This window comes from Sceloporus occidentalis, unplaced genomic scaffold (assembly GCF_023333645.1).
Source record: "Sceloporus occidentalis isolate IW3139 unplaced genomic scaffold, rSceOcc1.0.p SCAF_2, whole genome shotgun sequence".
Taxonomy (NCBI): Eukaryota; Metazoa; Chordata; class Lepidosauria; order Squamata; family Phrynosomatidae; genus Sceloporus; species Sceloporus occidentalis.
In genome coordinates this window covers 191034522-191057945 of record NW_028316982.1, presented here as the reverse complement: position 1 = coordinate 191057945, position 23424 = coordinate 191034522, and the positions used below count along the sequence as shown (strand labels likewise).

Sequence of the window (23424 nt, the reverse complement as noted above, 5' to 3'; positions counted from 1 at the left end):
GTGTATGGTTTCCGAATTGAGGTAGTGTTGGTATGGGTATGGGGTACAACATATTTAAAGGGTGAATTGCTGTTCCTGTGGAAATACTGCAGAAAATGTTATTTATAGTTTTCAAAGGCCGTAGGAAAAAAAGAGGGGTCCAGGTGATCTGTCTGGGTTGAGAGCTACAAAAACATCCTGAGGGGATAACTTGCAGCCCAAGCCTCAACTTTGTCCACCTCTGAGTTATGTGACCAAGAGTTACTGAAACAAAAAGATAAGAACTAAAGCCGTATTTTATCATCTTGAGACCATGGTGAAGACTGGTTTTATTAATATACATTGTTGATTTGCACATATTTGTTAAATCATGTAACAACTGTAGCAGCATGTGGTAAAATCAATGCTACAAGATTTTATCACTTCACATTTTCTGAAACAAAATGCTTTTCAGTGGAATTGGTTAACTAAGGACCGAAACAGACAACCCGGTAAAGCCACCTTCTAGGAGACTTGGGAGTGTAGTGTTTACACGCTGCAAGCCCCCAAGGTATCTGGAAGCTACTCTGATTAATTACATGAGGGTGGCATCAAGATGCTCCAGGAGTGTGGTGTTTACATGCAGCATGGCACAGGAGTGCCCAGAAGCTGCCTCATCACTGCGGCCCTTTACTGTCCCAAATAGGAGCGGATCTTTTCCGCTCCAATTTGGGCCAGCATCAGAGTGGATTGGAGCCATGGCATGTGGTTTCTGTGGCCTCAGGGCGACCAGCTCCGGGGCATCTCCAATCTGCCCTTTTCAGGTCATCTGTTTCAGCTCTAACTCCACTGACATATATAATTCTTAATAATAAGGGAACCTCAGTCAATTAAACCTTTCAGATACAAGACACTTCCTTTTGTTTAATATCTAAAATTCTGTACTTTTTTTAATTTTAAAAACTTAATTTGGAAGTTCATATGTATATGCATAGCAGTTATATACGCCTGGATAAGGTTTTTAACATAACTTTTGACATTTACTAGGTTAAAAAATAATTAGATATGAAGTAATAAAGTACTCCAAGCAAAGTATGATATAATTGGCAACATTTGTAGGTGTGTATGGTATACAGTTATCCTGTTTATGATCAAAGTATATATGCCATATAGTATTAGATAGATAGATAGATAGATAGATAGATAGATAGATAGATAGATAGATAGATAGATAGATTCTTGTCACCATTGCTGATCATTCTTTATTCTTTGGAAGACCATAGCATGCACATACACCATTTTCACTTTATTTATGTCAATTTCTTTTTTCATTCTTCTTTTCCAATGTCTGTTGCACATTTAATTATTATTTGTCTGTCAGAAGTGTCATTTTTATCTCTTTCTTTTCTACGCATCTTCTCTCAGCTAGCAGAATCCATCATGACATCTGATTTCCAGCGGGTAAGCTGCTGTCAATGTGACCCCATTAGTTGACATTTCACCATATGCTCACAAATAGTGTGAACATTACCCTTTCGCTTTCTAGTGTCCTTCTGCTCTCTGTTTGTGTTTGACTAGATAGTGCTGAAGGTGACTTCTGAATTTAATCTATCTGATCCTACTGAAAATCATAAAAAATGCTTAAAGAGATAAGGTGCATTAGTTTGTGAAGAAACGGGGAATAAATAGATTTCCAAAAATCTCATTAGAAACTATATACTATAAAAGAGATCATACTTGTTTTTATGGAGGCCAACAACCTAACTTCCTAGAAATATAATTGACAAAAACCCATCTTTCCACATTTACTACAGTTAACCTCAGCCTTTCTAAGAGTAAATATTTGAAAAAGTAAAATGTAGAATCCTAGAGTTGGAAGATACCATGAGCTTGGAGACACGTTTTGTTCACCTTTACTTTTCCCTATTTGGGGAAGGATATAGAGGAGTGAAGAATTGTTGGATGGCAGTTAAAGGAGACTGTGGAAGCACCAAGTGTATTTCTTATTTTGTTCTCTGTTGACTTTCTGAATGGTAAGGAGGATGGAAGAGTGAACCACTTCCAGCCAGCATTTCCACAAAATGCCAGAATTTCCCACTGAACACCTCAGCAATATCAGACAGGGGGAAGTCCCTTTCATGGCTAGAAGATGTTAGGACTATTGGATGAGTGGGATTTGGGCTCAGAGCATTGATGGATCTGGACCCTCAACAGGCTAATTTAAAACTGAAAAGCTCAGGTTCCTCTTATTCCTTGGGAATTGCTTGTATATTTCTCCCTCTCACCAGGAGGTCTTCTCATCTGTTCTGTCTTCTGTAGACTGATCTTTGCAATATTTGTTTTCAAGCAGTAGGTTTGTTTTGCATATTAATATACAAAATAATGCAAATGTTTCTGCTTTTGTACATTTATATATGCAAAAATGTGCTTCTTAATGTTCCATTTCTTGTGTCATTATCCATCATTACACCAACACTTCATTCTTCTCATAATGGCTCAGATTTATATACTCTACTCACCAATGAAGAGGAATATAGGGACCTCAAGGAGCTACAGTTTAGCAACATTTGGAGAGCCAGAGAATTCCCACCCCTATCATAAAGTCATAAACAGTAAACAGGCACCAATTTCTACTTTTGGCATGTGAAGCATTACTGTGAGATATTGGAGTTTATCACACAGGCCCTTGGAACGGGCCTGGTGCATTACAAAAGGGGGCGGAATGGGAATGGAAGGCAGCATAGGACACAGTTTACGGCACAGGAGAATGCCTCCGCCATCATCGGAAGTTCCCATTCTGTTCCGGATGCGTCCCTCAGGAGGCAATTTTCAGGAACACTTCTAAACAGTTCCTGAAAATCGCCTCCTGGGGAATGCATCTGGAATAGAATGGAAACTTCTGGTGGTGGTGGTGGTGGCGGCAGCGTTCTCCTGTGTGATAAACTGCATTCTATGCCACCTTCCGTTCCCATCCCACACCCTTATGTAATGCGCTAGGTTCGTTCCAGGGGCATGTGCGATAAACAATATTCTTTCTAAGCTCACCTGTTCCTAGGGATGTCTGACTTGGCCACAGTGAAACATACGTCAGTTATATCCTGTTTTTACAGTAAGGTAATGTGAGGCTGCTTCTAAAGATAGTTGGAAAACTCAGTTGATACAAAGAGTTGCAGCCAGATTGTTAACTGAAATTAAAGGGTGCACATAGCTCACTTGTTACACCAGCTTCCTAGTTTGTTTTTTTAATATAATTCCAAATCCTGGTTATGATCAATAAAGCCTTGTCTGATTTAGGCCAAACTATCTAAAGACCTTATATTCCCATATGAGTCTGCCCAAGTTCTAAGGTCATGTGGAAGTGCTTTTTTCGATCCCACCACCCTCATGTTTATTGGAAATAGGCAGAGTATAACTAAAATAATGGATAGATGAATGGAGGGAAAGATACATCTCCAATTGGTGTTATCTTCAGGCTGCAGCAGGCTGGGAGCAAGCCAATTAATGATTATCACCTGAAGGACCGTGTCCATAGTGTATCTGATTTAAGTCTGTTGAGCTTTTAAAGAAATATTTTTCAGCCACACACAGAAATCTGCCTGTTCAAAGGAGATAGTCTAGATATAGATGTAGGCATTACCTGTTTAGCATCTCTCTCTGTGTGTTTGTGTGAACATGTGTGTGTGTGTCCACACACATGTATCCATGTACCTAACTATCTCCATGAACTTTGAGGGATGCCTATGAAATCTGTGCCAGAATTAGCTTCCATCCTAGTCTAGACATGTTGAGACAGCTGTTTGAAAAATCTCCAGGCTCTCTGAGAGTTCTTGCCTCCAGCACAAGAATGAGATGAAGCATGCTTAACTTTTCATTCAAGATTTTTGTAATTTAGCAAAAATGTCTCCACGTAACCAGTCTCATGTCTTTGTAATCAGAGCACACACATGAACACAGAAGGATAAATGGATGATGAAAAAGATGGAAATAAGCAATCCTATACCTCCAGTTTTTAAAAGTCCATGCAACAAGACAGAATCTATTCTATTCTAGTTGCACAGACAGTTTCTCCTATTTATGCAGTTTGAATACAAAACAATTTATCTCAAATGTGAAGACTCTAATGACTAATAGCATCTAACCTCTCTCACAAGCAAGGTGAAAAAGAAGTGCTTTCTTAAGAATAACACAAACAAGCATTTAAATATCTAAAATCTCTGAACTGAAATACAGGGAACTGTTGTGTGACTTTCCATGGTATGCCAGGAAATTCTTTATTCCTTCATTCTTCAGTGATCAATATCAAGATGGAAGACAAGTGTGTTAAGGATCAGTTCTGTTTAGACATCCGAAAGCTTGTACATTTTTAAAACATGAGATTTTGACACATTGGTTCTTCACCTGTCACAAATATTTGCACAAAGGATTTTTTTTTCTTAATCCATTTGATATATTGCTACATTTATGATCTGCTTGCCATTGTAAAAAATTCTTTCTGCTCAATGGAATCTCATATTTCCACAGCATCAACCCCCATTTTACTTCCAAAACTGAACTGTTCACTGAAGTGATGCTTTGGATGCACATTCCCATCAAAAACCACCTACGGGCAGCCTGAAATAATATATCTGCTTCCTTGCCTAGCTTCCATGTGTCCTCTTCTCATACTGTTTTGGACCATCTGAAAAATTATATAATCACCACTCTTCTATTTTAGCTAGAAAACTTGTAGGGCCTGAAGAACTCGTTATGAGTAGATACAGCTGTAAAGCAGTCTTTTTTAAAAAAAGTAATAAAAAGTGTGCTTCCTGTTGCTATCTTTGTTCTGATTGAAACATATTCATTATAGCTAGATAACTAATTGGTATGTGTCCCCCTCCCTGTTTTTTAAAGGATGTGGTTTCTATTTATAATGATTTCCTGGAGGGAGAATTGTGAGTGAAACTGCACTAATCAGACTGAACTATGTAATGAATAGGAAAAAAGTTGCTTATTAAAAGAAATCCTTAATGACTTGAAATAAATAGTGTACAGTTTTTTCTAAATTAATTTTGAAATGTTTTGCAGGTTCTGTAAAGGTTCTCCAACACATACATTTCAGTGCAAAGAAAACAATACCAATACAAATAATATTCTAGTGGGATTATATTATTATCATTGTTACTGTTGTTGCTGTTGTTGTTAATCAGATAGAGTTTAGGTGTGGCATAGCCATGTGTTCTAAAACTTTGATTGCAATCTTTGGAGTTAAAACTTATAACAATGCTAGGTTTATATAACCAAAATCTAACAATACCTATAACTACTTGCAAATAGCAGTGTGTGTGTGTGTGTGTGTGTGTGTGTGTGTGTGTTCTGGCCAAATGGAAATAATTCATTGGCATCTGACCTTGATCCTCCCTGTTCCCCAGGACAAAATCCATGATTATGCTGTTGCAGAATTTTCTTCTTCTCCATTAGCCCCAGAAAATTTGGAGATTTATCAATTCCCAAGACACTGGGACAGGGAGATTCCCAGTTCTAGTAGATACTGCCATTTTCTCAGCAGAAGTGCAAAATTGGATCTTGCCCCATGTGCATTATAGGCATCTGTACAAAGAGAAGTAATTTTATTTATTCCAGCTTTTGTACATTACCTGTATATGGGGTCTATGACAGATTATGTCAAATGAATGCAGCACTCAATGTTTTTTAAAAACAAAAAGGTTTCCTACTGGTGTGATCAAGTTGAATCTCTGCATTTTAGACTGATATATCTCTTGATTTGGCAAGGTTAAAGTCAGTTAAATTAAGCATCCAAAAAAGGTTACTAATACGTCCGCCCATTGTATCTGGAGACTTGCCATCCACGGATTTGAGTATCCGCAGACAACAAGCCTGCATTGTCTCCAATGGTGGCATGTGCATGAGGCTCTGCTGCCATTAGGGACAAAGTGATGAGTGGGTAGGCTGTTAAGGGGTCAATGCAGGATTTCCACTAATCTGATGAGGAGGGGGAGCTCCAATCTCTCTGCCCACCCGCCCCGTGTGATAGTGCACCCTGGAAGCCACTTTCCTGCTTCCCTGCTCCAGGCAGAGATGTCTTTGGAAGGGAAGAAGGAAGAAGGAGGATGGCAGCCCTGCCCGCTGCCCTCCCCTCTGCCACCACCTCTCTAGTGACCCCCCTCTTCTGCTTCCTGCAAGTCTTTTCCACCAAAGATGGCCTCCTTGCTTTCCATCAGGCCAACTGTGTATTCATTGATATACGAAAATGAATATGTTATCATTATATAGTCCTCATGGTTTTTTGCTATACAGTGGTACCTCGGGATACGAAATACCCAGGTTACGAAATTTTCAGGATACGAAAAAAACCCATAGGAAATTATTGTTCCGGGTTGCGAAAGTTTTTTCGGGTTACGAAAAAACTTTTGGTGCTTTTCTGCGCGATTTCACACGGAATCGCGGCTTTTCCCCATTAGCGCCTATGGCGATTCGGCTTGCGAAGGCTTTTCGGGTTACGAACGGCGCCCCGGAACGAATTAATTTCGTAACCCGGGGCACCACTGTACACTCTAAAAATCTGTTTTCAATAATGTTGTATTTAGGAAGCTTATTTCAGTAGCTTCTCAGTTTATTTTTCAGTTAAGATGTGATTGCTTTCCCTTGAAGAAGCATTCACTTTTCCACATTTCATAGTATCACGGAATCATAGAATTGGAAGAAACTGCAAGGGCCATCTGGTCCACCTCCTGTGATGCAGGCATCTACAGCTAAAGCATACCTTAGAGATTACTATCCAATGTCTGTTTGAAAACCTCCAAAGAAAGAGAGTCCACTACCTTCTGAGTAGTTTATTCCATTGTAAAACAGCTATTATTGTCAGCACATTCTTCCTGGTGTTTAGGTGGAAATGATATGGGTTGGAGTCTGTAACTGATGGCGTAGTCTTTGTCCCATAAAAATGATTCACTGTTTCCAAACCAAATAACCTCCTATGTTCTATTTTGGAATCAACTTATGCCTTCATCTACATTTTCTGTCACCGAAGTGGTAGAGTGTATGGGTTTTTTTTCATAAATAGCTGTTAGATCTACATGCACATGCTAAATTAGATTTTTTATGGTAATCCTAATTTTAAAGTTTGTGTTGTAATAGTTTGTGCATTGGACTATGACTCTGAAGACTATGGTTTGAATCCCCACTCAGCCATGGAAACTGTTTCCCTAAAAGGAGGGAGGGGCATTTGGATTCCTACAAGCAATGCCAGCATCTCTTTAAAAATGTGGATAAATTATAGGTAAAAGGCAGCTTGCAAGAGGCAAGTAACTGTAGTGACCTTTCCACCTGTGTATACCAGCAAAAAGAGACTAGTTTTCAGCAAATAAGATCTGTGTGTTTTGTTTTTAGAAATGTGCAAGGGAGCACTCAATCATGCACGAAGTGTTTCAATCTTAACAATCATCCAAGGCTGCAGAAAAGGAAGATTTGGAAGGTTGGATAGTGGAAAGTTAAAGGTTAAGAGGGATATAGTTGTTGATCCTGAAGAGAGAGAGGGTTCCATGTAAAATGCAACCCTGCATTCAGCATGGTTTTAAAATTACTCAGACCAAGTACAATCCCAGGAAGTGAAGAAGCAGAAGAGAAGAAGACTGATGACACTTTAACTGCCATGGATCAATGCTATGTAATTTTGGGATTTGTAGTCTGTTGTGGCACTGTAACTCACTGACGGAGAAGTCTAAGTGTCACACAAAACTACAGTTGCCAGAATTCCATAGCACTGAACAAGGTGAGAACCTGGATTATTTCTGCAGTTCAGATGTTGCCATAGCTTCCTGTAAAGGCTCATTGTTGGACAGATAGCACATGAATTTTGTATTAAGTAAAAATATTTGAGATTTATAAATATGTACTATGTACTATTAAATTTCTTTCTGTCTCTTGGAATATAATTTTTATATTGTATCATATTATATTGTATTATTGTGTTATAGGAGGGTTATTTTAAGAGAATTTTAACAGTTGGAATTTGTATGATTTTATGTAATTTTTTTGTGATCCCACCTTGATCTGTAGGGAGAGGCGGGAAATAGAAATAATAGAAATAAATTATTATTATTATTATTATTATTAATTGATGATTAGTGTTGTTGGACCTTGTCTATAGCAAACAGGCAGGGTCAAACTAGATGATCTGTCTACCATGTTTTTGGATAAAGTACTTCTTGAAGTAGTAAAATATATCTCTTAGGGCTGGGATGTCAGCTGATGGGCAGGTTTGGAGAGGGATATAAATGAAGAATGGCCATGCCATGAGCCAGTCTTTTTGAGGTAGTTCTTCCCACTCATCCTTTCTCTTTGACTTCTTTTTTTAAAAAAACTTACAGGTTAATGTTAGCTCATAATTGCTTTGGGAGCTATGTGGTTTCTTGCCACAATTTTGTTGGGACAGTTTGGGTCGAAGGCTAAATCCAAAAGGGTGGAAAGGATCTCTTTATTGAATATTGGGGATGGTGATATATGAGATCCCTATCCTCACTTTCAGGATGCTTGATTTGGATCAATAAAAATTCTCTCTTGGGGTTTTCGGTTGGTGAGCTGGTGTGTAGGGTTCATCAGTAGGCAGACTGATGAATCTACAATGAACCAAAGGCTCTAAAAACTGTAGCCAAGGTACCTGTGGCCATTTCCAACACCTGTAAAATGTGTGTACAGTATGTCTTATTGCGAGATTCTCATGCTCATCTGGCAATTATGTTTGTATCTTTAGTTAGCATATCCAAATTGGTATAAATCCCTTGTTTCGTATGTACAAATCTACTTCACTTTGATATTTTTCGCATCCTTCTTCCTTAGCTGGCCCTTTCTATTCACATTCAGTAGCTGACTTCAGCCATTTGTTCCATTATCTCAACCACACCTTTGTGTAAAGAACCTATAAAAGCTAGGAACCTGAAAATTGGATTTCCCTTGAATAGTGACTATCTACAGATAAGTAAAATATCTTAAAAGTCAGTGGCATTACTTTTACATTTTTTAAAAAATCAAATAGGTGTTTGCTGTTGGATCATATAATTTCATGATTTTGTCGCTTCCAGAAGCTAGTTTGCTTAAATGTATAGGCTCATGAAAGAGAGAATGAGGAGAAAACAAGAAAATCTGTTCCTTCAGAATGAGGTTTCAGGATCTGAAACAGCTGCAAGGTTTAAAAAGTTGGATACAACATCCTATGAATCACTTTATTTGTAGCAGAAATTGTTTAATGAAATCTTTCATGGTCATGATGTATCAAGTACTGTATTTATTTTCTTTTTAAAAGAAAAATGAGGTCCTGTTAGAATTACTCAGTATATGATCACAAAAACTGTCAACTATTCTCTTCTTCCTATCTATTGTCAGTACAAAGCACTGATAATATATGTTAGATGTCATGTTTTTAATAGTATCTACCAAAATGGGGTTTGCAGACTAGCCACATCACCTCACTACCCTCTTATAGTGCTGCTATTCCACTATAATTGTTCTGGCTGCCTTCTGAGGCATTCTGAGGCTTGTAGTCCAGTGAGACCTAAGAGCTATTTCTAAATCCCCCTCCCTAGACTGCAAATCTCAGAATTCAGCAAGAGACATCCAGAGCAGTTAAAGTAGAATAGCAGCACTAAGAGTGTAGTGTGGTGAACTACAAGCTGGCCACAACCCAAGGGAATATCTTGTGAAGTTAGAATGAAGCTGTTGGAGCAACTAGAATAGCTTTAATATAGATATCAAGTTTGCCCATATTTTATGACTTTTGTACAACTGATAGCCATTAATTTTCTTGCTAACAGGATAATTTTATCTTTATTGCACTTTCAGAGGGTTGTCCAGTCTCATTTATAAAGAGTTGGTTGGTTTTCAGTTGAGCTTAGTACTTGACAAAGGTGGGATTCAGACTGCCCAAAAAGGGTGGTCTCCTGCCATCCTGGTTTGCTCCACGAGGGAGCCGAAGTGGACAAACCGCGCTGCTCCAAGCGGGTTCTTCTTGTGGCGCCTTTGTGACACCGCAAGGTGCCAATGGCACACTTGCGATGTCACAAAGGCGCCGGGACGTGCGGACGCTACACATCTGTCGCGTCAAAATGGCAGCACCCGTGTGTACAGGGCACTGCCATTTTGACGTCTCCGTCACGTACTAGGAGTGAGACCGGTATGGATGCTATGTCCTCGGCCAACCCCTAGCACGTGATGGGGGTGATGAAAAGGCCCATTTAAATCGGGCCAAAGTTAGTCTTTCAGTCTTTCAGGTAGTTGACTGTCTTAATAAAGACAGATGCACAGAAGGCAGCATTATGGTCCCTTGATGCTGGACCATAATGCTGCCTTCTGTGCACCTGTCTTTATCCTATAACTTTGCACAACATGAGACTATGTTTTTATTTTGCTTGCTGGGTTGTTCAAAAAAACTGTTGAGAGCTGTTGTAAGTGTGAATATGTAACTTCAATTCCACAATTTAAAATAATGGAATTTCATTGTGTTCCTTATTTAATTTAACTGATTCCTCTTGACTGTGATAATAAATATCTATTTGCTTACAGAGATGTGATACTATACAATTTTATGTTTTCTTTTTCCACAAAAGGCACAGAAATATGCGTAAGAGAAGATACTGTCCTTTTCAAGAAGCCTTGTGATTCATAGATCAACTGTCATATTTAAATATATATTTATGCTTTTAGGCAACAATACAGGACTTGGAACAAAGGCGCCCACAACTGGAGGAGTTAATAACTGCAGCCCAGAATCTGAAAAATAAAACCAGCAATCAAGAGGCTCGAACAGTCATTACTGATCGGAGTAAGTAGTGAATATTATCATGATACCAGAATCTACCTAAAAGATGACTGAACACAAGGCCATTCACATAGTAAAGCTTTCCTGACTCTTCTTCCCTACAGTAGTCCACTTTATCCCCCTCCCTCAAAAGCATCCCCTGGGTGGGGGATCCTCAGGAAAGGCCTGGCCTTTAGCATATGGGGCTGTAGTGAGACCAAGAAGCACAAATGCAACTCTGTTCATGCCAGCTATTCCACTTGATATTCACTGATGCCCTGTACACACTCCATGTGTTTTTCCCCCTAAAGGAGTAGCAAAATGGAGTGTTGTAGCATGCTTTTTTAGCCTAGTGATTGCCTGACAATTTAAGGAAGTTCATATCAGCTTATTAAAAGTATTATCACTATCACACAGTCACAGCAGTTAAAGTTTACTTTAAATGTCCTTTGTCCATGTAGTATACATTTCTGGGATTTGTAGTTTAGTGAGGCACTTAGAATTCTTTGCTAAAGAGCTCTGTAGTGAAGAGGAGTACATCTTGTATATAATAGCCAACATTTTACATTTACACTGTGCAAGGGATGGATTAGAGGGTTTTTACCTGCAACGCCTTGATAGTCTTCCTTATTTGAAAACCAGTTTTAAGATGTGTCTGAACCCAGTTTCAGATTAATGAAAAACTGTTTATCTTTCTTTGTATACATTTTTGTATCATTTTTAGTGTCAAAATAGCATTAAAAGTCCATGGAACCTTACAGAAGGTGTAGAAGATGGACTCTCAAGCTCTTTGCATAGCACCTAGAAATACTGAAAGATTGATGTAATTTTGGTCAAACTGTGTTAACCTCCAACCACAAGTGCACAGTGTCAAAGTACTCATAGCCCACACTAGCAGTATATGAGGATACATCCTCTGACTGTGACGTATCACTTCTCTGGTTCAGAAACTAAAGGATAACAGTATCGTCATAACAATCATACAATAAAAATAATATCATTTGGCTATATTGATTTCAGTTCTCTGAAATCTCACACATGCATTGACTCTTCTGTAAAAAGAAGGAAAGCCAAAAGCCATGAATGGTGTTCCCTAAGATCAGATATCAGTTCGAATGCTGGGGCTGATATGTTTTGCCCTCCAGGTCCTGCTATAGTGGGGCCACTACATGCAGATGGTACAAGAGGCATTTAAACAAACAAAAAAAGAATGTGGGAAAGTTTTTATCATCTGTTCTAAGCAGTTTCACAGCCTCTATCAGATGTATTTCATTTTTTAAACCCACCAGGAATATGGAGAAAATGTCCCTCAGTGTCTTTACTAATGTGTTATTTCTGTGCAGTGAATTTATTGTGATGCTGAAAATTAGAGAGAGAGAGAGAGAGTAAAGAGTACAATAACCAGAGATTGGGTACTTAGATTATTTGGCCAGTTGTCTTGCAATTAATGTAGTATCATCAAGAAGAATATTGTTTTGAAAAGTAGTTAATGATTGTTTTTTGTTTATAATTGAAAATCCATACTGCTGTGACTCTCTGCCTCTTAAATTTAATGAAATATTCTCTAAGTGTTTGTTCTTTGGAGGCCTTGGCTGATGAAAGTTCTACTAGGGTGAGCTATTTTTCTTTGTCATGCATTAATTTCCAAACAGCAGTCACAAGAGTAATTAATCTGTGTTGGAAGCTTAATGAAATCATATGCTAACTATGTGAGTGTGACATTTTTTAAAGGAAAAAGCTACTATATTTATCTAAATGATGCTATAATTTAGATTTGTGGGTTATTTTTCTTAATATGTACCAAAGGTTGTCACTGGAACTATTTATTAAATGGGAATCAGACTAACAAGTGAAATGTCTATATATAATGCATCATTACTGCATTCCCTCTATGAAAACTATTGGCCTCACAGTTCTGATAAATTTGAAAAATCTTAGCAAACTAGTTAGATTTTTCTTTCCTTAAAATATGTTTGTTTTGCCTTACACAGTTGTGTTTACTTTCTAAAAACACATTATTTGCTAGTTGTCTATCTTAGTTTTTTTTTAAGAAGCAAATTCATAACTTGCTGCTGATTTGCCCTCATTTAAGCTTTCTTCACAACTGATCTCTTCCTATTCTAAAGTCTGAGGTGGAAGAGACCAATAATCTGCAAAGTATCTTAATTGCAATCTATTGTTAGCCTCAACTTGCTTCTATGGCCCATTCATTTAGCAGTAACTATTAAGTTCATATCACAAATTTCATCTTTATATGATACTCTTCTTTTCCCGAGCCACTTCGGAATCTCTTGTGCCATTAACTATGCATAGTGATACTGTGCATGTGCTTTGTGTTCACATTCTCTAATGGCTTTATTGCACATTCTTTTATTACTTTCGACCACCCTCCTCAGTGCCATATTTTGGCAATAAAAATGCAATCGGACAATGCAGTAGCCTAAATGGTAAGGAACATGAGTCCACAGAGGAAATGTAGAATCTAGTCAGGTCTTCTTCCTATTTTGTGATGGAGTGAAACTCTCTTCTGATTTTGTGATGAAGTGAAACTCAGATGATAGATGTAAAGATGGGATCTAAAACCACAATTTGATCAAGGTGTTTCATTTTTGTTCACTTTCTTTTTTTCTTTTTCTTTCTTTTTTTTTTTTTTTACTTTTACTTGTTTTCAGTGGTTGTGTAACTTCTTAGCAATTTTTATCAGCCATCACCATTGGCTATGTTGTCTGGGACTGATGGGAGTTACACTCCAGCAGGCTGTGGAATCGTGCACTCTGCTGTGGGTGTGGGTGTGCGTGGTCATGATCTTTAAGTTACAGGATGGTAAATTTTGAGGGTGCTTTTTGACATTAAGAGTGGTTTGACATTGGAACTCATTACCTAGAGATGTGGTTAAGTCTCTTTCTCTGGACGTCTTCATAAAAGAGGCTCTGCTGGAGATGCTTTAGCTTGATGTCCTACACTGAGCAGCAGGTTTGATGACCATGAGACCTCTTCCAACTGAATGATTCAATGAGCACCAAAATACTAGGATAAATATTTTAATATTAAATAAAGAATCCTCTCTCATAAAATACGTTTGGTTAATGTCCTTAAACATATCTAAATCTATAGCTAAATATCAAAAATAAGAGAAATAACAGTGTTCCAACTTCCCTTGTATATATCAAGCTTCTCTAGATACACAATTTATAAGAATACCATATTTTACACATAAATGTTTGAATAGTAATTTAAAGTACTTATTAATGTGGAGTGGTTTCTCTTTCTCATCTGTAAAAAGAAATATTTTCTTTTGTATCTGATAGATATTTTCCTTATCATAGAAGATAGCATGGGAAGCCTGGCACAGAAGGGTCTAAATCCAATTGCCAGTCCCACCTAGAATAGACCTTCCCTTGTTGAGACTAGCAATTGCATTTAGACCATGAAACTTTAATTACGTACCCTTGTTCTTTCTCACAGGAATTACCTTTAACAGATAAATACTAGTGAAAAATTCAATTGTCTGAGTACAAAATCAGTTTTCTCTTTCTATCTGAAACAAACATGTTGTGGAACAGGGAGGGAAGAAGTTTCATCTTATGCATTACAGGATTTTTATGCAGAAAAAACAACAGCACATAGTTAACATCATTTAATACTTATATTAATTTTTTTTCTTTTATAAAAGGTAACCCATGGGTTTATTATTATTATTATTATTATTATTATTATTATTATTATTTGTATCCCGCCCCTCTGAGAACAATCGGGGCGGCTAACAAGTTAAAAATATACAACATATCAAATCCCTGGTACCCTCCCCCCCTTAAAAAGGTATTAAATCTAACAAAGAATTAAAACCATACAGGTTAAAACTGACCGAAGGGTCAAATAACAAAACAATACAACAGAACAACAGAACAATAATCAATTTTAATATGTTATGATTTGGAAAAATCCTGGTATATCTCTCAAATTTTCTCTAGAAAATATAATATGTATTGGGAAAACTATGTTTCTTAGAAAATGTTGAGCAGTGTAGTAGAGGCAGTGTTCACAGGATTGAAGTCTCAGGAATTTTTATTGAGGATGGACTATGACATGGTCTGTTGACCTGCATGGAATCTCATATCTCTTTTGCCTTTGGCAGCAAGTCCCAAGCAGCTGGAGTGGAAGTTCCCAGCAACACTGTACTGTATTAGCTATCCTATTGCAATCAAAATTATTTTGAGGTCCCTTAGTCTTGCGCTGGCAAAACCTATAAAGTCCTGGAAGAGATGAAAAGTTCTAGAAATTGTTTTAAATCAACACAGGTCCCTTCATTTTTTGACGTTGATATTTTCCTTACGAACATTTTGTTGTTCTTAACTGCCTTTGCGTCAACCTCAACTCAGGGTTAACCTGTGGATGAGAGATCTCCAAGACCCCCTATTCTCTACTGCTCTGCTCAGGTCCTGTAGGTTCAGGCCCATGGCCTCCCTATTTGAGTCTAGCCATCTGCCATGCAGTCCTCCTCTCTTTCTGCTACCTTCGTATCTTTCCCAGCCTTTTCTAATGAGCCATGCCTTTGCATGATGTGGCCAAAATTTGACAGCCTCAGTCTTGTCATCTTGGCTTCCAAGGAGATTTCATGCTTGATGTGTTCAAGGACCCATTTGTTTGGATATTTATTTTATTTTATTTTTTGCTGTCTGTGGTATCCTCAGCACTCTTTTCCAGCACCACATCTCAAAAGAGTTTATCTTCTTTCTGTCCATTTTCTTCACTGTCTGGCTCTCACATCCATACATGGTGATAGGGAATATCATGGCTTGGACAGTTTGACTTTAGTGCACAGTTGTATATCTTTACACTTTAAGATTTTGTCCAGTCCTTTGAGCTGCCCTTCCCAAGCCTAGTCTTATTCTGATGAATAATTGATTTAAGGTATGGGGAATCTTTAACTATTTTGATTTCCTCCTAATCTAGGTTGAATTTATAAAATCCTCTAAGGTCATTATTTTTGTTATTATTATGTTCAGCAATAGGCCTGCCTTTGCTCTTCCATTTCACATGGATTTGAGATTACTTAATCGCACAAAAAGGAGGAAGGGAGAGGGAGGTGGAGAAAAGGAGTGTGGGAGCATCTTTAAGACTAACTGGTTTTTATTTTAGCATGAACTTTTCATGGATATAAACTCACTTCTTCACACGTAGTACAGAGTGATATTAAAGCCTGAGGTTATAAAGCATTTCTATACAGTTGTGGGAGTAGGATGTAATAGAATCCAGAAAGAGGCAAAACATACTCCTTCCACTAAATTTTTCAAAGGTACATGCTATGGATCTTTCTGGATCTTATTGCATTATATTCGCCCACACTAAAATAGCTTATTACATAATAAATCCATCATTTTCATCCAAGCAGGTATAGCAAGACATTGGAAGAGACTGCTAAAAGAACTTTGGCTCAAATATGCAGCTAAGCATTTTAGTGTATATGTCTCAATGCAGTAATATAGTAATAAAAGTGCTTTTATTGAAAACCTTGCTTTGCTTGACAGCTTTATAGAGAAATCTTCAATGCGCTTATGCAAAAAGATCTGTTAAGTCACCATCATGATTTAAAGTGCTGTTGATCACAAAATCTTAATAAAATAAGCATTACTGCTGTCACAGTACCATCCATATGGCATTGTCACAACTCCTGACAATTGAAATGCTCTGAAAATATTTAGGTATATTCCTGTGTAATTGAGAAACAAAGGAAACATGGTTTAATGTTTTCTCATAAATGTAGACTATTGATTTAGTACAGTCCTCCCTCCCCATACACAGGGGATCCATTCCAGACCCTCCCCCCAGCGTATGTGGAAAAGAGCATAGCCCCATAGAAAATAATGGGTTGCATGCTCGCAGCAGCATGCGGGGCACAAGGCGCGGGTACATGTCCCCTTACTTTTGCTGGGGCTTGCTTTCTATGTAAACTCAAAGCCGCAGAAGTCAAGCCCACCTATGAGGAGGGCTGACTGTATTTATAATAAATTCTCACTGTAGTTGGATGTTACATTAGCTTATGTTAGGAATTCAAAGAAAGAGCTGTGTTAGTCCCTTGCAGCATAAAAAGGGGGGACTATTCTTATTAAAAGGAATATTTGTAAAATTAACTCAATATAAAGACTTCTTCTTTGTAGTCTCTATGATTTACACAAATAGACCTTACACCTTGGCAAGTCTCCATATATAGGAGTCATACAACCTTCTAAATGTTCTCAGACTGCAACTCCCAGAATTCATCACCATGCTTGGTAGGGCTGCTGGAAACTAAGATCTGGAAACATCCAGAGGGGCACAAGATTCCTATTCTTAGCATATAGAATTGCAACCTAATTTCATGAGGTGGGATGGGGATGTGCCTCTGTTTCTTTTTACTAGATGCAAACATTTGTTTTATCATAAGGTAGTATTCACTTGTGTAATGTCAGTTTCTATTCAGTGAGATCTCTTTAGATGTCTACTTCTTGCTCTTTTTGGAGCTGTTTTGGACATTGTACAATGGGCAGGGTAACATGTCTTATGCTTCCTAGCCAGTCTCCATATAGTTTGGAAGACAGAACCATGGAACAGTATGGAGATAGATATACATGCTTCTGACAGGGTAGATCAGATGTCTTCACATCTCTCTCTCCTTTGAAAAGAGCCAAATATAGAGTTCAAATATCTTTATGTGGTTAGTGTGTATCTCCGATATTATCTCTGATCCATTGTATTATCTATTTGTGTTCAAAATGGGTGGAGGGTTGGAATCTGACTGAGAAAACTTTTTCTGAGTGAAGAAGCACAGGAGCAGAATGTTCAAGCATGTCAAATGCTGTTCTGAGTGTATTAAATGTACAGTCAGACAAACAATGTCAAACTGCCCCCATTAAGGCCAACGACTTTATCACACCAGGCTGTTCTCCCACTAAAATTGCATTCTTTTCAAAAGCATTGTGCAATCAGGACTACTCTCTTCTTTATCACACCTTTGTAATCTTTATAGCATTACAGCCTTTATTCACACTAATACATCATAACATGCAGGATTTGGCACTGCCTGTCCAGTACCCAGTGTGTGCCCAATTTGGCATTGAGAGAGAGAGAGAAAGAGAGATTCTCCAAAGAAATATAAATTAAAAGGAGTCTTTGTTTTAAAAATAATCTTCCCTGCCTCCTTGGTTGGGGGAAAACATCCTGATTCAGAAGAGACTAATCATTGGCAGATGAAAGTGATTAATTTACCAGCTATTAATCTTGTCTGCTCCACTCAGGAACTCCTTTGGTTCCTCTAAGGTTGGATCCTTTGTCTCTGATCACTGGCAAGCAAAGGGAAAGCAATTCCTAAAGCCCACCTACAGACCACCCAAAATTGGGATTAAAGTAGAATTGATTTATCGCACTGCAAATGCTGTCACCACAGAAGTAGGAAAGGAGGTCATTCGCTGAGGTTTTGTGTGAATGAAAAGAATTTCCTGCCAAATGATCTCCCACCATTTCCCACCAGAAAGGAGGTGATGCCTCTCCATCAGGGTGAACAGATGTCATTACTGCAAAGGAGGACAAGACACCTCAAAATGTAGACCATCCAAGAAAAATGTAGGACAAACAAAAGCTGAAAACGTTACTATAAATATAAATTCATGCTTCTTAGACATGCTCACAATGGAGGACATTTTGGAATTCCTCCTGGAAAGAAGGCTGAAAGGTAGGACATGTCCTGGAAAAGGGGGGTGCCTGGTCACTCTGTTCCCAAGAGAAAGGAGGCAAAAATGTGGGATAAGTTCCAGCAAAAGAAGCTACTAATGTGATACTGTCCAAAACTTGACATCTGGGTAGGAATTTGAAAAATTCTGTCTCAATTTTTGTTGGGCTTCTCAGAATCCCACCAGCATTCTTGTCTCAGCCTTCATTTATGTCAGGTTGCAAGACTTTTTTTTCCGCTTCCCACATTTTGCCAAATTATAACATAGATTTGTACACATTTTCCCCAACAGAGAAGTAAATATGAATTTCCTTACTTGAGTATACACACATTTTCATTAGAAGGCATTTCAACTGTTTTCTTTTTCTTTCTCTCCTTTTAAAGGTGTTTTATTTTCCCCAAATAACAAGCCTTCCAAATTTGTTGATTTCTTAGGACAAGATGCATTTTGTCTTGGAAATGTGAAATAGATAAATTCTCTGAGAACTTTGCTTCCACCAAAGTTGGATTTACTTTGGGCTTTGGCTGCACTAAAACAAGTAGACCTTTTGAAAAATCATGTAGCCCCTGTGAAAAGCATGCCCCCTTTGGTTTTCAGACCCTTAAAAATGATGTGAACTTGTTCTCAAGGAGTCAACTGTCAGGCAATAAGGGAAAGCCTTGCACTTAGAAAATTAACCAGGTCTGTGCTTCACCTATGTATATTGGTGACATAATTTTGTTGAGGCAAGTTCATCCGAATGCATGCCTCACTTGATTAATGCACTTTGGACAATTGGTGTTCAGATAGGCATCTGAGTGCATATGTGATCCATCTACACAGCACTATCAAGAGTAAGTGCATATATTCAGTCACAGCTAAGGACATACAACTAGATGAACCTAGAGTGTATCAAAAGACCCACTATCAGCCTTGTTTATAAGACAGTGGTGTTTTAAAACTCAGTATACCAAGAAATGATCAAGAGAAAAGCATTCAGCTCCAGGGAAATCTGGCTGTTAGCCTGCTGGCTGAGGAGTCAAAAACCAGAATTAAATAAAAATTAAGATGTTTATTTAGAATATAAATTTAAGAAAAATAATATAGATGATTCATCGATGGAGATATATTTCCTTGCCCGGTTAGTGGATACCCTTATTATTTCTCATTGGTGCCACCTGCTAGACAAATATTGTTGGCTTATAAATTGCTAGCTCACTAAATAAAGAAACTTTAACCAGAATCTGAGATTTGTGACTAGACATAAAATGCAGGAAAGACAAAAACCAGAGAGCACCCAATAACATCTAGAGGAAAACTGAAGACATGTCTTAAAAGTTCTCAATAGATGACTGCTTTATTATACATTTGGGGAGAAAGGCTTTCTACATTAGAGAGTTATCTTCAGATCTTTTTCTTAGTGTAGAAATTAAATACTCTCAGCAAAATGAGTGTAATGGATTTTAAAAGTTGCTAGTTTACAATAATCTATACTATCACATTATTACTCATAATGATGCCATTGTCACAGATTCGTTATCTCATAAGATTCTTTCTCATCTCATTCTAGCCTTCTTCCTATCAAGTGATGAGCCTGATTATGAAATAATGCTTCATGAGACAATGATATGTAGATATAACTTTATAAATGGGAACATTTTATGAAGCAGAAAATTCTATATTGTACAAAACGTGAACTTGCCCTTGCAGTAATAGTTTGGAACAGAGATACATATACTCTATACTAATTTTGTAATCAAATGTAATATACACCTGATTACAATCAAACGTTTGTGTTTCACAATCTATGCAACTCTTTGTTATTAGATTCATGTTAAGAAAATGCTGGTGTATTATGTTTCATTTGAATGTGTATGTATAATTATAAGGGGGTGACCCAAAATTTGGTTATTATACTAATTTATTGTAGCAACCTTAGTGCTTCAGATGTAATGAAGACTGATTCAAATTCATTAACATTTCCTTCTGAGTTATTGCTGAGTTGTTGCTGCTGTGATATGTCCTAAGCCTTGTTTATGTGATGGCATTACAGGAGTGTAGCAGAGCAACATCCTTAGGCATAGATCACTTTCCTCCCAAACAGTGTCAAAGAGAGCTAGATGGAGTTTGTAGGGAAGGGGAGTGTAAGTGGAGAAATTTTGATATTACTTTGAAAATTCTCAACTCCCCCATTTTCCACATTGTTTAGGAGGCAATACAGTGCAGAGGAGCAATACAGTTATTAAGCCTTCCTTTTCTGAGTTTCCTGAATTTAATTCATCCTAACCCAAACCTGTCATAATGCATATTGTGTTCTAATGCAGCATTAAATTACATGCAATTCACATTTTCCATTATGCCATGTACAGACCAGATAATTGGATGTTTGTTTTTAGCAAATTATTTTAATAGGTGTGGATATATGTTATTCACTGAGTATGAACCCCTGTAGTTTTTTTTTATCCCATTCATTTTGATTGTATAGCATTGGTATAACCATTTTACAAATGATAAGATTGAAGACTATGTTAAAGGACTAAGAAGGGAATTTAACCTGTTGGATTCAGTTCTATGTTAAACAAATTTTCTTCAAGAATATATTGACTCTTGGTATCAAAAAGTGTCTATGGGAGGAAGGGAGGAGAAACAAATCTAAATGGTATTGCAAATGAGGGAATATTTCAGTACTGCAGTTCTTTAAAGGACAAAAATTATTTTAGTGTGCCAGAGAGATTTGTCTTCTGATGCAAATATTACAGTGTTGTGAGTGATAAATAGTGCCAGGTGCCATATCTGACATGTCCTTCATCATTTTGCTCTCATAGGTGTGAAGAAACCAAACTCTGCTAACTTTCTTTATATATGAATTGTTGTATATCTAAAGTTGTTATTAAGAACCAAGTATTTTACTGAAATCAGATTTTGAAAAGTCACAGCTTATTATAGCTGCTGATTTTGTAATGCTGCTGTGAGATCAGGTGGTAGCTTTCCATAGTAACAATCATTAGAGAAACTGTTCAGTGTTAGATGTTTTAAACTTAAATGAGTATATTAGATCTCTGGATTCTTTTCGCAAACTAAACTATATGAAAAACATTTTCCTAGATAATACCCCGGGTAGTATAACAGTGGTTATAACAACATGGTGTAGTGGTTTGAGTGTTGGACAATGACCCTGGAGATCAGGGTTTGGTTCCCCACTCAACCATGAAAATCCACAGGGTGTCCTTGGGCAAGTCACACTTTTAGCTGCTGAAACCCTGTGATAGGTTCACCTTATCATCACCATAAGTCCTAATGATTTGAAGGCATGCAGCAACAGTAACATTAATAGAAAATAGAATTGTTTTCTCTCTCTCCCATCCTGTTATGTACTGCTGACTTACTACTTCACTATGATGATTTACATAGCAGAATTGCTGAGAACATTAACAGTCTCTTGCAGAGAGAGTTAGCAGTGTAGAAAGTATGAGTTAGAGGTATGGAAACTATTTTCATCTACCTTTTTTTAATAACAAGTTGCCTGGACTGAATTCTTGCCTATTCTAGGAATTCAAGAGAAACCATGTGGTCTTAGAATTTGCTTTCAGATAGCACTTAACCAGATTTAAATGTTTAACTATTATTTCAATTGTGAGTTTAGTGCACAGTGTAGATGCTGAGATTTCTCTTCCCATGGATGTGAAAGGGGTTTATTTCATTAAGCATTTTCTGCTGGAATGAAAAAAAGCAACGGTCGCTCGCCTCGCCGGGCAGACCGTTTTGCTCTGGGGCTCGCCCGGCTCCCTATTAGTGCGTGGGGGCGGAAGGGGCGGCCCTTCTGCTCCGCAACGCTCTGGGAGCCGGTCTCGTTGGTGCGGGGCTTCCAGTCCTCCAAGGCTGCCCATTGGTGGGCTGGGCCTTGGAGGCGGGGCCCCGCACAGCACACAGGGAGGGAGGGGCCTAGGCCTATATAAGGCTGTGTTGCTGGCCCCTTCCCTCAGTCGGTTGCTTGGCTTCGAGCAGAGCGGAGCCAAGCTGTGGAAGGGAGCAAGTCTTGGTGCTTTGCACCAGGCCTAGCTTGGGCCTATATACAACTGTTTTTTGGCCTGATTGCTCCCTTCTGAGAGAGACACGGCAGGCCTAGCTTGGGCCTATATACAACTGTTTTGGCCCATTTTGTTTTGGCGGGAAAACCGCCATTTTGTTTATAATTTTGGCAGAAACCGCCATTTTCTATAGAGGGGGTTTAAAAAAGATTGCTTTCTTCCCCCCCCCCTTTTTTTTCTCCCATTGGATTCTGGGCCATTTGCTTTCTGTGCCTTTGGCTTGTTTTTAGCTAATTCCAAGTGATTAATTAGCCCCGGCTGGGGTTCTTTATTGCTGGTTCCTGTCAGATAAGCAAGGTGCTTTGCCTTTTTGCTTTGAGGGAACAGTTTTTTACTATGCCGCCAAAACGGCTGAGAAAGTCTGGTGGAAAGAATTCGAGGGCACTACAGGAACTTTCTGGTGCTCCTGGTGCCAGTCATGCACTCAGTCAGCGCACCATGTCTGCGAGCTCCAGCAGTGGGACAGATGTTGGACAGCATGGTGATGATGGTCAATGTGATTCGGCTGAGGCACAACCTGTGATGTCTGCGGCTTTGTCAGCGGAGGCCATTTCCACCTTGTCTAGAACCATTGCTGAGTTACTTCAACAAGCTGCTGGTGCTGGACGTTTTAACAGCACTTCGACGCCAGTTGTTCCTGCACCTCAGGCTTCTAGACGTCTGGGTTCTAGAGCAGCTCCATCGGCATCTTCGGCCAGTGAGACTACCAGTTCAGCGGTTCCAGGGTCTCGACACCATGACCATCATGTTTCCAGCTCTTCAAGTTCATCTAGCTCCAGCTCGTCGTCTACGTCATCCGATGATGAGGATGCGACAGGAATGTCCTCAGCTGAGCGGTGCAAAGAAAAGAAAAGAAAGCGCAAGGCCAAGAAGAGACGTCGCAGAGCTCGGCGTGCTGGTGTTA

The 23424-nt window shown here is 38.4% G+C and overlaps 1 protein-coding gene across 9 annotated transcripts in view; it reads left to right on the top strand.

Moving 5' to 3' along the window:
* The window catches only part of LOC149319486 (dystrophin-like), a 1434671-nt gene that overhangs the window by 1051549 nt on the left and 359698 nt on the right, over window positions 1–23424 (top strand). For all 9 annotated transcript variants that reach the window (XM_089511816.1, XM_089511819.1, XM_089511811.1 and 6 more), the window contains one exon: window positions 10654–10771. In XM_089511816.1, the coding sequence (XP_089367942.1) occupies window positions 10654–10771 (118 nt within the window). The remainder of the gene's footprint in view (window positions 1–10653; window positions 10772–23424) is intronic.